Source organism: Buteo buteo, chromosome 20 (genome assembly GCF_964188355.1).
Source record: "Buteo buteo chromosome 20, bButBut1.hap1.1, whole genome shotgun sequence".
Taxonomy (NCBI): domain Eukaryota; kingdom Metazoa; phylum Chordata; class Aves; order Accipitriformes; family Accipitridae; genus Buteo; species Buteo buteo.
The window spans coordinates 24,852,993-24,866,790 of NC_134190.1; the positions used below are offsets into that span (position 1 = coordinate 24,852,993).

The 13,798-nt window shown below is 40.8% G+C and overlaps 1 protein-coding gene across 4 annotated transcripts in view; it reads right to left on the bottom strand.

Annotated features, from left to right (window-relative positions):
• Positions 1 to 13,798, bottom strand: part of TRIO (trio Rho guanine nucleotide exchange factor) — a 256,719-nt gene that overhangs the window by 4,465 nt on the left and 238,456 nt on the right. For all 4 annotated transcript variants that reach the window (XM_075052205.1, XM_075052204.1, XM_075052206.1 and 1 more), the window contains 8 exons: positions 12,353 to 13,122; positions 7,912 to 8,159; positions 6,954 to 7,092; positions 6,583 to 6,610; positions 5,544 to 5,706; positions 3,377 to 3,498; positions 1,038 to 1,116; positions 200 to 400 (listed from right to left, as the gene is read on the bottom strand). In XM_075052205.1, the coding sequence (XP_074908306.1) occupies positions 200 to 400; positions 1,038 to 1,116; positions 3,377 to 3,498; positions 5,544 to 5,706; positions 6,583 to 6,610; positions 6,954 to 7,092; positions 7,912 to 8,159; positions 12,353 to 13,122 (1,750 nt within the window). The remainder of the gene's footprint in view (positions 1 to 199; positions 401 to 1,037; positions 1,117 to 3,376; positions 3,499 to 5,543; positions 5,707 to 6,582; positions 6,611 to 6,953; positions 7,093 to 7,911; positions 8,160 to 12,352; positions 13,123 to 13,798) is intronic.

Sequence of the window (13,798 nt, forward strand, 5' to 3'; positions counted from 1 at the left end):
AGTTTAATATCTCAACTTGTCTCCTTCTGAGTATTAAACTCAACATTTTAATAACAGCATTAGAAAACTGCAATATTTTACTTAGGTGTTTTCAAACTTCTATGAAATTTTAAAGTTCCTTATTCAAAAACCACTATAAATGCCCCAGAAAGTCAGCTGTAGAGATCACATTTTACAGGTAATGTTAGAGTCCACACACATTTCTAACACTAGTATGTAGTTGGTGGAGGTCTCAAAGGTATCAAGAAGGCCAATGAGCTGGGGATGCTGGAGATTCTGCATGACTCCAAGTTCATGGGTAACCTGGTCTCGCTTCATCAACTTCTTATTCACAAACTTAGTGGCTACTGCTCGCTTGGTTCCCTTCTGGTCACACTTCTTAACGACAGAAAATCTGCCCCTGGAATACAATATTGAAAGAAAAGAATTAACCCAGAGTTGCACTGAGGACATACTTTTACCTTGAAGGATATCCTGAGTGAGATCTGATTTTACATCTCTAATAAGCTACCCTCACAGAGCAGTTTCTGGACATAAACAAGAGTTTTCAGAGCATGCATCTTGTACAAAACGTGTCTGTATAAATAATTATCTTCTGAGAGAGGTCTGTTTTATCGCATTTGCAGAGAACTCAAGTCAGAGTAGTATCCAGCTTTCAAAGGTCACCCTTAAGTTGGACAAATGTATATTCTATGTGACTTATTTTGCCCATTTTCAGACTTTTTCTGTCTAATTTTCATACCCTAAATAAAAACGTTTAGGAGAGCTTCATTACAGAAGCAGTGTCAGTCACTGTAAGGCATGCTTAAAAAAATAATCCCTTAATCTATGATACCACTTGAGCCTAAACACGTTCTGTTTATGCAGTGCCATCTAGTGCTGGTAAAATTTTTGCTTCCTCATTTCTATTTAATCCAATGTAATTCTAGCCTTTTAGGCTCATATGATAAGTATTTTTCAAAGAGAATTTCAATTTTTTGAAAGAGAAGTTAATATTTTGACATAGACAGCTTTGGAGATCACCATACAGAACGCACCTGCCAAGCTCAGCCACTTCACTGTAGAGGGAATCAAAGTTGTCCTTCCAGATTACCATGATCCCATCACTTCCAGGACCTACCAAAAAAAGAGAAGGACAGTATGGCCAAAATTTAATATACTCAGATACTCTTTGGAACTAAATTATTGTCATTATAACCAATGTATTGTTTCAGATGTTTGCAGAAGGAGAAATATTTGGACTTCATATTCAGTTTGGGAATAGATTTGAGGAAGAATTTGCCTCAGACTGGCCCCTATCATCTTTCTTTTGAAGCTGAGGGTGTCCATATTGAAAAGCAACTCACAGCCTCATACTGTCCATCCTCTTGCAGCTCAGAAAGAAAAGAATTCCTGTAATCAACTACTTCATTGATGGTTTATGAAGACTACTTCTTTGTAAAAGTATTGGTAGGGCTGAGTAGAAGGGCTAGCAAAATACAGCTGCCTGTCTTTTGGAGTCTAGTTGCAGAGTAACCAAGACATACCAAATTCTCCCTTAGTTTTGACTGAAAATTGAACACTTGCTTTTAGACAAGGTAAGACCAAGGACTGTGGCTGAAAGATGGTAGTTTAGTCTACAAGACTTTGGTGACTCTGATTCTGGCCAAATCATGGTTTTGGGCTTCTGTACTGGTGTAGGAAGGACACTCATTACACTAGTTCCTTAAAGCACACAGTTTCACACTGATTCTTGTCCATCACGAGCTTTTTACTCCCCTGACTAGAAAGTTTCCTTGGCTGAGATACTATCAGTGGAATCGCCCCGTCCTGTTAATCCCTGTATGACACAGGGTGGCAGGAAGACAAACTGGATTACACGCCAAAGCAGTCTGGCCAGTGCAGCAGAACAAATTCTACACTGGAACTAATTCAGGTGCAGTGGGAACTAACTGTACAGGAATAAGTAACCTTGGCAAGTTGAAGGAAGCAGCAAAAAGAATAGCTATCTTACATTACGTCTCATTATCAACAACACACCTGCTGCTGGGGGCGGGGGGGGGGTGGGGAAGTGATCAGACAGTGTAGCAGCTACCTGAAAAAAGCGCTCTATTTTTCAGGAAACATTAGTGTAAAGACAAAAATTTTATTTTCTCTCTCTTTTATACATTGCAACACACTCATCCTAGGGCTCAACTACGGACTGTCTTGGGTCAGTGAGTAGAAAGTGTTGGGAACAATCACCACCTCCATATGCTGGCAGCAAGGCACTTAACTGTGGCTGCCAACAGGCAGAGCTCAAAGTGGCAGCACTGATTATAAACCCCCAAAATTTCAGATGAGGTTTTGGAAGTGACACATCTTTCACAGTTTGGTTTCAACATTCCAGAAAAATGGCAAAGTTTTTTTGAAAAAAAGGGAAGAAAGAACGTATTTTGGAGAGGCTCGGGACAACTGTACAAGTCCCCATATCAGCTGGGACAGATGTACAAAGACAGAATGCAGCACTTCGTATCTCATTTTCTTTTATATGAGTCAGTTTGAGACAGAGCCATTCCATCTAAAATTCATTAGTTAATTCTCACCAATGGATAAATATATGGGCCTCTCAACAGATTAAAGGACGCAGATAGCATCAATTGTTATAAACTGCATGTAAGAAAGCCTACTAACCTGCTGCATCCCCATGTTTTCCCTATTTCTAAAAACAGAGGATCCTGAACACTTAAGAATGACTGAATATACAAACACACACCAAAACTTATCACTATGCCATCAAACACATCAAGTAAAAGATGTTTTTTCTTCCTTCGCTGTCTGCCTCCAAAACACAGGCATTTTTAATCTTTGCAGATTTCCTTTTCATTCTCTCACAAACATTCAGGTCGCCTCACTTCAGGCACTGAAATAATGTAATTTAAGTGTAGATCCGTGATGCAAAGACAAGAAATAGTTCTATGTTCTCCTAAACATTGTGGCTTTACAATTCAAGCAAAAGGAGCGTATTAAAATACAGAGCAATGCTACTGTTTTCTTATCTGTACACTTTGGAAATTATACATGTTAGCATAGTAACATTCATTGAGACTAAACTAAGAATGTAGATGATAAAATAGGATTTTATCATATTATGTTTGAACTAGTATTGACAGACAAGGTGAATGCATGTTGACTGTACCATGTAGGCATCTTGTCTGTATGAACCTCTAATTAATTACATCCTAAAAGTACATCTATTTCTGCTGAAACAAGTAATATATCACAGGTGAAAAGGTTTATTATAATACTCTTTTAACAGAGGGATGCCCAAAAGATGGGTTTTCTTTTTCCTGGACTACAGGTGCCAGACACTTTGAATGTAATTAAATAAAAAAAAAAAGCAAAGAGACAGGCCTACCTAAAACTCGTAGACTGGCGGAAGATGAAACCGAACCCATATCGTTTGCAGCTATACATGTATAGATACCATCGTCTTCTGCAGTGACACCAATGATTTTCAGTGAAGCCTCTCCTAAGTCACTGGGAAACACAATGGCATCTGTTAACTTTATATTCACTTTAGAGACCTTAAGCTGTGGAAATCAGACAAGGTTAGATTGATACTGTTAATATTTCTTATTCTCTCTCTCTGGACAAACATTACTAACCCTATCCCTGCCATTTCAGAAGCATCTACCAGAACACTTGGTGTCCATCAAGTATCTTGGAATGTCCTAGAGACTATTAGAAGAACATCCTCACTGTGTGTTTGAAAAATCAAATGCTTCCTCTACTTCCTTCAAATTATGAGAAGCTGTATCGAGACAACCATCCATCATTGTTCTTCCTGAAAGGTTAGTGTCCATCCCCGACTCCCAGCATACAGAAGCTGATCTAACATTTGTACTTTCAAAGCATTCATCCATTGCAAGAGAGGGCTTCCCCTTCAATACAAAAGACACACCTCACCACAACTTTGGAGACCTCAGAATCTGGGAGAATGAGGGTGGGAGGAAACTAAAACGGACTTAAGTTTTCCCTCTGCTCTGGGGTAGAGACAGCAAGAAGCTATGTAAGACCACAAGAGAAAGATTCTGCAGACTCTTCCTTAATCTTTCTCACTGCTGAACCACTCTTTTTGTCTGATGGTTTGTCTTTAAATGTCTACTTATATCTTTCTCTGCGCAAGTCATTTCTAGTACTTTTTGACTATCTGCTGTGGACATGAACAGCACATAATTTTATTTGCAAAAGTCTCTTACAAATGTGAATACTTGGCAAGTCCTCCCTACACTTTTCACTTCTAGGCTCAAAACAATGCTAACATTGTGCTATTCTTTCACAGTAAGGCATGTTTTCAAGATTTTCTATCATTCTTATTGCTTTCCTTTGGATAAATCCCAGTAACAGCAAGTCATTTGACTGACGGAACCAAAAATTATTTGCTACGGTCTTCACCACATGACTTAATTTCAGGGAAAAAGAAGAATGTAAATTTTAGGAACACAGGAAGATGACCCCCCTCCCCAGCTCGAAGAATGCTTCATGATTATTATTTCTAAAAATCTGTCAACCACAGCCAACATGATTTACTGGATATAATTCTGTAACAGTAATGAATCACAGTGAATTAAACCCAGTGATTCTAACTCTTACTCATCTCACAACAGTCCTGGATGCAGTAGCAAAGCTGCCACAACGCCTCTGTCTCCCCATAAAAAAAAATTATACCCAGTGAAAAGGAAAAAGCAGCAGCAGCAGGAGGTAAAAAAGAACAGTATAACATGCCATCAAGTTTGCAGGTAAGTTGGACTATACCACACAACCTCTAAGAAAATGACATACTCTTCTATCTAATAATGAGAAAGTTTTCAGAAAAAACCCCTTCATTCTGAACTGAGAGCTTAATTCATAAATAAGACATTTCTTCAGACTGAAATTACTCATTCAACAACACTTTCCGTATATAAAAGAATGCTTCTTCAGAAAAAAAACCCTTTCTAACATGCAGTTTCACATTCCAAAATACAGCAATTTCTCTTATTCTTCAGCTGTTTGAGTTACCAGTTAGTCTGTTACGTTCTATTACAGCAAAGCTAAAACCAGACAAAAATTTTCATTTCCATGCTTCAACAACGAAGATGGTGACATTGCCATGTCAGTAGGAACCAGAGGCTTTTCTTTGCAAAATACTGTAGTGTGATCTGAAAGCAGTCACCTTCCTCAAAAATGATGGTATGCTACCAATGGAAATAAGGGATTGGCAGGACGGCATGTCACAACATACCGTTCTGGTTCAAGCACTAGGTCAGTGTGACAGAACCACAATGGCTTCTGCAATAGCTAATCAGAAATAGCAGCTGAATTTTCTTTTCTTTTTAAAAATCAACCGAATATGACATTTGGGTACCCCAGCCATACACAGAAGTTATACATTTCTAGAAAATCTCAGCTACGAAATATTTCTGTCTGAGGGCAACCCGATCTTTATGCCTCAAAGCAAAAAGCTATCCTGTACCAAGGGTGCAAATAGAAAATGTAACAGTTTCAGCAGTTCCTATAGAACATTACACAAACTACTGTACCTGTACGAAATGCTGTGATGACCGTCATTGCTCAGTGTATTATGATCAGGACCTTTCCAAGTAACCGAAGCCTTGGGGCGACCACAGACTTTACACCTAAGCACGATGGTCTCTCCTGTCTCACATGTTACCTCACTCAATGGTATTATAAACTCTGGGGGAACTGGAAGAAGGAAATCAATGGCATTAGCTCAACCAAAGGTAATAAATTTGCTTTTCTATTCCTAGCACTCTCTCTCTTCTATTAGACAAAGTAGTATGGTACTTTAATTTCCAAGGTGTATCTACCCCTCTACTCTTGGAGCACATCCATGGTTAGGCCACTGGCTGGGGCTCTGCAGAGCTAGTGAATTTTTCTCTGCGTGAACTTGGACACAACACTACTGCTGTGCCACGGATAACCCTGAAGCCTACCATGGTGAATCAAACACCCTGTTTATGGCAAGCCGAGGAAACCCTACGCTGAAAAGTCTTTAAAGATGTGCTGAGCTAAGCTATCTTTATATCCAGCTACGTTTGCAAAAGGGAACACAAAACACCTCACTCATCCACTGAGGCACTGTATGTAGTCCTTTCCCTTTTTCACAGGTGAAACTCAAAAAGTTTGGTTCTGTTTATTAAGATGAAACCCCAGTTTGGCTCTGACTCCAGAGGGCCGCGATCTTTGTCCTGATCAGCCTCTGCACTGGAGAGGCTAGGGTGCAAGGTTAAAAATGAAGCAGCTCCAAGTCCTGGCCTTGTTGTTTCGCAAACTCAGCAAGGCCCAACTTCCACACAGTCTCGATACAGAACATGTCATACGGTCCTTGTGTTTTCTGTTGTTTTGGACTTGTGAACAAAAATGTGTTCCTTGCATCTTAAAAAAAAAATAAATGATGTATTTCATTAGCTGTCTCCCTTATCCAAAAAGGGCCTAGGCATATTTTGATAGAAAACACTCAGTTCCTGACATAATTCATATCAAGCAAATTTAAACAGAGTAAATAATGTTTTAATCAGATTATATTTACTGCAACTTTTAAAAATTAAAGCAACTTACCATCATAAATGTAATTGGGGTTGAGAAGCTGGAAAGGAGAAATTAAAGAATTAATGTCCTGATAACCTTTAATAAAGAATAGTAGAAAACAAAGCACAGCGATGGGTCGAAGTTGGCTGTACCCACAAAGATCCAAGAAACATCTGAACACCAGAATTTCTGCACCACTCTACTCTTTCTGCAGTATCCTTATGGTATATCATGCTTGTAGACTCCAAGATTATATCTTCCTGTTTTCAGATTTGGCAAACACTGCCCATTAAACCCACTGTTCCCTCTAATTCCTTGATGTGAAATTCTGACAGAAGCTACTTTTAAAGAAATCCCAACAGAACTTCTCTTGGAAACTACTACATCTTTGTAACACTGACCTTTACAGAAACCTTGTTGGCAAGTCCTTCTCGGGATTTGCGGTAACCATTTTCTAGCTTGCCTTCCCTTTTGCCGTCTTTATCTTTTTTCTCAGATTTCTTCCTTAAACGGAGCGCTGTGTGCCAAGACGTTGACTTCCTGAATATAGAACATTAAACTTTGATCAACTTTTTTTCACCTCCAGGTTATGTGTTATACTCTCTAGTTTCAAAAGGCATTGGAAAAGTATGTCAAAATGTTATTTCATCATAATAAAGCATACTGAAATGAAATACATTACATATTCCGTAAGAGATGCTACCCTTGGTTGTAACTGTAAGCAAGCTAATAAAATGAGTCTGTAGTTCAGTATTTCTTGAAATCATTGCTTGAACGGTAAACTTTCTATATGAAAATACAAACTGTCAATCAAACTGAGCAATGATCAGGATAAAATCTGTATCATATACGGCCTATAGAAGCTTTACATAAAACTTTAGCGCTAAGAACTTTGATATAATTTCTCCCATTGCAGATTTGAGAGACATCGTCCTAGCACAACCAGTTATTTTCAATAGGTTTGTGGCACGAAGTAGAGATGCAGGAACGCTGAAATCTCATTTCACTTGGAACAAACATTCCCTGACTGTTTTTCTAAACAGAGGTGTCTAGCCTGATAACTCATTCTATTAAATAAACCAGTAACTATTGCTGCTCTTAGATCAGGTATTCTTTCATCGTCATCTTTTCCCAGAAGACTGCACTACTACAGCTTTTTAATAAAGAATACGTGCTTCTGGGCTTTTTCTTACTAGGTTGTATTTTGAAGTTGCTAAGGGACCTGCCAAGTACTCATTCTGCTTGATGTTCATTTATTTCTCAAAGAACACGTCAACTTTCGGTTTATAAGGTTCAAAGCCTTGTCTAAATTGGAAGTTTTTCTTCCTCCTCCCCTTCCACACACACACAGGCACTCACTTGATGGTTCCATCAGGGTTGTCGATGATGACTGCACTGGTATGCCCCAAGACATAGCCGGGAATCCAGCCCTCGGCTGCGGGGCACTGATCAGTGGCGGCTCTGAACACCAAAAACATGTTCTGTTGGTTGCTGGCTAGAATCTGCACGACCTCTCCTTGGTAGACATTTATCTCATCCTCCTTCACTGCCGTGTAATCGTGTGTCACCAGCATGGTGGAGATATTGCTACTGCTGCTACTTTCACTCTGCAAGTGTCAATTGGGAGCAGAAAGAGGGGGGGGGGGGAAGAATCAAGTTTAAAGTTCATGAAGAAGACAGGCTGTTCTTGGCCTGCTACGTTACCTGCATAATCCACATAACTTAATCTGCAGCCAAAGAAAAGAGCTACGATTTCTCTTTGAAAGCCGCCTGTGTCTATTTATCTTGTGCAAATTAGTTTGACCTTTGAATACCTTTACGTACAGCTGCTGCAGAAATTTATTCCCACTACTTTTACTCAAGATTACTTCCTTTATACACAGATCTCAACTGGTCTTCCTTTCAAGCTCAGGCACTGAACCTCCCATCTTTCTCGGGCAACAAAGCTACAGTACAGCACGTAGGACGGTTTTTCATGGTCTTATAGGTGCAGTTTCAAAATCATAATCATCACCTCATAAACACTGGGAATTCCAACAACGAAAAATTCACAGAGTCTTTCTTAGCACTATTTGTCAGGTCTCAGACACCAGCCTTCCGCACACAAAACACGACAAGGTACAAAAGAACAAAATAGGCTTTTGACAGTGTGTCTCAAAACCCCAAGGCTTGTCCCTGGTTGAATCTGTGTGATCAGGTTTAGTCCTTTAAATGCACAGGATGAGGTACATTACTGAAATAAGAAATTATTCATTTCTTGGGCAAAATAGGCCCACTGGACTATCAGAATAAAGCTGGAAATCTCACTTTTAACTGATTAGCTGAGTGTTGTTAGCTGTTTATCATACATTTTCAGCTAGTGTTCATGACTGTTGTTTGTTTCCCCATCGAGCATTTGCAGAAAGCTAATTATGGCTGATCAGGTATACAGTAAAAATCAGACTACATTTCAGAACAAAAAGCCTTCTCCTGGCCATGAATCCATTGGTAATTATTATTTTTTAGAAACAAGATGCATTTTGTCCATTTGCATGCATTTCTCATATGAGGTTTAATAAATGGAAGTGTGATACTGATTATCAGACTATGCAACCTATTCCCTGAAAGAAGCGATTTCCTTCTTGAAACAAGTTAAACCCAAAGTGGATGATCTATCAATGATGGGGCATGAGGCGCGTATGTGCACGTGCCTGCCTTTTGTCTCTGTTCTTGCTTCAGACCGTTTCAGGTCACTATCAGCGAGGGCTCACTATTGCTTAGTAGTAACTGAGTTGAAGAAGGAAATCAGTACCTCGTTGTAGCTGGAGACTACTATCGCTTATACAGCATAACCACACGTTAGTACCACGTATGTGCTAGCAGTGAGCAGAAACCTTGGCGCACAGGATTAAAACAGGGTCACCTTTTTTCTCAAAACCGTCAAATATTTCTCCCCTCAGTGTTGAGGAGATGCAGCAGGGCTCAGAGGACAGCATGGTACACCGCGAGCCCCGAAAACCATGTTCTCTTCCAATCTGCTAATCGCCGTGAACAAGTGACTCCCCATCTCGGTGCCTGTGCTTCCCCACGAGTGCTCTGGCTGAGAAACCAAGGCATTTGGAAAGAAACAGCCTCAGATTACTCATTCATAGCATGTTCAGCACATTGATGCTTGGGTTTCCAGCAAGTCTGTACGTTTTATTCTAGCTGGACTATTTTATTCAACTGGGTGATTCAAGTCCATTCTGTCTTTTTTCCCCTATTAGGATGATGAAGCAAATGCTTCTACTGAGAGAAAGATCTCATCCTGGATTGTACTTCTACTAAAGGATATTTATGTTAACTCCAGATGCTGTATTTCCAGTGGGAGAACTCATTTTGTCTGGCTGAGAGGACCGTCTGCACGGTCTTTTGTATTAGCAAGCCCTTCCCATGATTCAGGCAAACCAGGAATAGTAGAACCATAAGCCCAGTCTCATTTTCAGTCATTGTTTAAGATTACAACTTGCTAGATTCTTTTAGCTAGGTGAAAACCAACTCTATTCAGAGAAAGCTGCTTTTGTTAACTCCTTCTGTTAGACTTATAGGGGGAGATGAAGGGAAGGCTGAAGTTGTAAAACCAACCTAAGCCCCAAACCTTGCCCCCCCCCCCCCCATTCCTGAACATACTGTTTCTTATCGTGTAGCAGAATCTGTATCACTGCAGGACTGACCTTCCTGTAACATAACATTTCTTTTTAATAGTTCAGTCTTGAAGGATCATACTAAACTCTGAATATTTTTTATTTTCAACAAGGACAGATAAATCTGTTGAATAAACAAGTGTCTGGTAACTACTAAGGGACAAACATTCTTGTGAATGTGTTTATATCAGAATTTATTCTCACTACAGAAAGACAGCCTTTTCTTTTGCCTTGCAAGGAAGTAAGTGTTCTTGCACAGTCAATGTTTTTCTACTACAAGTTCTGCTGGTCATCACTGACCTCATTTATGGGATTAGAGAAGGATTTACAATCAAAATATAAAAAATTCCTCCCATATTTCTGAAATACTAGCAAAACTAATTCCTGTTTCTTCTTCTTAGAAGTCACTTTTTTGTAAGTAACCAACCTTAACCATATGTGCATGTAAATACACACACACAAATGGTTAAATCAAAATAAAACTTCACAACCCATTTTCTCTAGCTGTTGAATGTGGTGTGAAACCCTGCTAAAGTATGGTCTAGAAATGAGGTTATAAATGAAGAATTATGACCCATCTCAATTACCAAACTAAAAGAAACATAGTTGTGAAGCAGAAGGCATGCATTCAGATATTACGTTTTACAGTAAGACAAAAACGAGCAGTGGTGTGTGTCTTTGCTGAGACAGTATCAAAATTCAAATGTTTTGAAAAATCAGTGCCATCCCGTCTCTCCCTCTCTCTTTTTTTAATGGAACGACATCAATTAATACTATGTATGTCTTCTCTGCATATAAAAAGTACCACCATCTTGATTCACATACCAGACAGTAATTGCAAAATACTCAAATTATCCCAGATATTATATTATCATCACATTTTGCTAGACTGAAGATAAACACAAGACAGAGCTAAACCAAACGAAAATCTGAAGAAGGATCAGGATAAAAATACAATACATGCAAAGCATAATTTTTTCTTCTGAAGCTATTATAAAAGTAAGTGTAAGAACTAAGAAGTCAAGAAAGCTCTGTGTGTTAAACAGTTCTATAAAGAAATGCATGCATTTAAAAAGGGTCCGGCGAGTTAGGTGATTTGCAAAATTGGTATTGCATACTATTTGTGAGAGAATGGAAAAACAAACATTCGTGAACACAACACTTAGTGAGAGAAAAATCAAATGCGAGTTTAAAAAGAAAGGCACCGTAGCCTGCCTACCACATCCATGGCAAGTGCCTGGAAATTTTTGCTTTATATTTGTACATGCCCCTGTGATTGCTGTGTTGCATTTTCCTGGTAGATGTTATTACAGCGAATCTGGATTCTGCTGATACCCCAGCTTTCCGCACAAACACACCAAGTGCATACTAACGGGTTGAATCTCCAGATGCCCTAAACCAGTTCTTCTTACAAAGCAGAAAAGCCAAGTGGAGCCGCTATTTGTTTTGGTTGTAGTAGAAGGAGGATTATTTTAGCTAGGTTTTGTCAGCCTATTTTGAGTGGATTGCAGGAAGCTTCCTTGATCGGACACGGGATTAAAAAAGAGAATGTTGTACATCAACTAAGGCTGAAAGGAGAGGGAGAGGGGAAATAAATTAATAAAAAATAAAAATCAAGCAGCCCAGGGAACCTACTGTAGATGTCTCCACGAAGTTAAACCTCAACAGGACAATGGTGGCGGATTTGTGCGTGAAAGGGAAAAAAGCCCCAAGGCAATCTGCCAAAATCTCGAAGTCAGATTTAAGTGCTGGCCGCAATGCATACCCCCAGGTGCTCTGGCTGCCACGCTTCAGCATGTTAATTATGTGCCTTCAAATTAGAGACGAAAAAAGCAAGGAGAGCAAGTTAGTACGTATCAGCCTAGTGATCTATGTTTTCAGCAGAGGCAGAAATTGCATCTAGTGTTAGCAGTTGCTTTTGTGTCTGTATACATACCCATCGTTGTATGTATACATACACAGAGAGGTAGACAGTTTCTGGTTTTTTAATGTGCAGAAGATATCCGAACAGTTGATTATTTCAGAGCAGTACAGCACTGGAGAGCCAGAAGTTAGTACGGAGAGTGATGGTAACGCACAGAAAGGGAGCATGGGAAGGTTTTAGAAGAGCTCGCAGGACAGAGGTGCTCCGCTCTTACCCCATTACTCTGGGTGGAGTGAACTGACTGCTCGCTGGTCGAGGAGCATGTGCTCATGCGGTCTGTGTCCTTGCTGTGTGAAGAGTGGCGGTGGACCTGCCGCTGGAGGGAGTCACTGTCCCCAGGGAAAGTGAAGGAGCCAGGGCGGCTGGCGGGGGATGCTGGGATGGAGCTCCAAAAGGAGCCCTTCTGCAGGGGGCTGCTGGGTGGAAAGGTTTCTTTGCCAAAAGGAGAAGGGAAAGTCGTGGAGAGAGGAGAGTTCATTGGCGAGATGGCTCCCGGCCTCGGCTTCCCGAGCGTCAGCGATCCTACGCTGTTTCTCGATCGACCGTCCTCCGAGCTTCCGCGTGAGTCCTTCTGGGCTCCGTCAGCTGAGCCAGAAACGTTTCCCGCTGTCTTCCTGGGACTTTCGATAACTTTCATCTTGGGAATCTGCTCAGCTTCTCTCTGAGGACCGTCCGGTTCTGCATTGGGAGGGTGCCTGTCTGGCTGGCTGGGGCCAGTTTCTAAGGAGGAGTTGTAGTGTGGCAGGGAGAGATTGTGAATGGACATACCTGACATCTTGTCTGCCTCTGCTTGGGCCGAGGCTGCAGAGGAGACCAGGACTGGGGAATGGTGTCTGACAGGCTGGGGGATCCGGGACGGCCGGCTACGGCTGGAGCTGGGGATGCCGCTACAGCTGCTGGGGCCGCTGCTGTTACCGCTGCTGCTCCCGCTGCCGCCTCCACCGCTGCTGTGGTTCCTCTGGTACTCGATTGGGGACGTCAAGGCTGCAACGGGAGCGGGAGGGGAGGCGATCAGGGAAAGGAGGGCAGGAAAGGGAACGGGAACAGTTTAAAAAAAAGACATGTTTGCTGGGAAAAGGGGAGTGCTGTCCAAATAAGATAAATTCCCTTAGAGATGTTGGTCATGCCGAAGACATCAAGTCACTTTTCTATATCACACCTTCATGACCCGCTATAAGTACCTCTGTTAAAGATGAAAAATCAAACAAGGGAGACATGTTTTCCTCTAGGATCACATTGTCAGTCAGCAGGCAAGCTGTGAAAAAACAGGTATTACTCTGAATTCTCAGCTTGTTGTTCCACCCATTACAACTCTTTTAAAAAAAAAAAAAAATCTAGACGGGGGCAACAACTGATGGACACAAAAATATAGCAGGAACCTTCTAGTGTCACAGCAGACACTACCGTCTTCCACGTTTCTCCTGCAGAATCTGAATGCTGTTGCCACAGTAAGATGTGACAGCAACGGACACCAAAATAACACAAGCAAAACATATTCTGAATAGATGCTCAAAATTCCACTTCGGTTTAGCCTTTAAAGGCTTGCATTTGCTTAAAAGGGGTACACAAACTCTCCACCTCAACGGATGGTGCCAATCTTGATTCACTCCTACAAAACATTTGGAAAATTTCACTAAGAGAACACCATGTAAATTCAGAC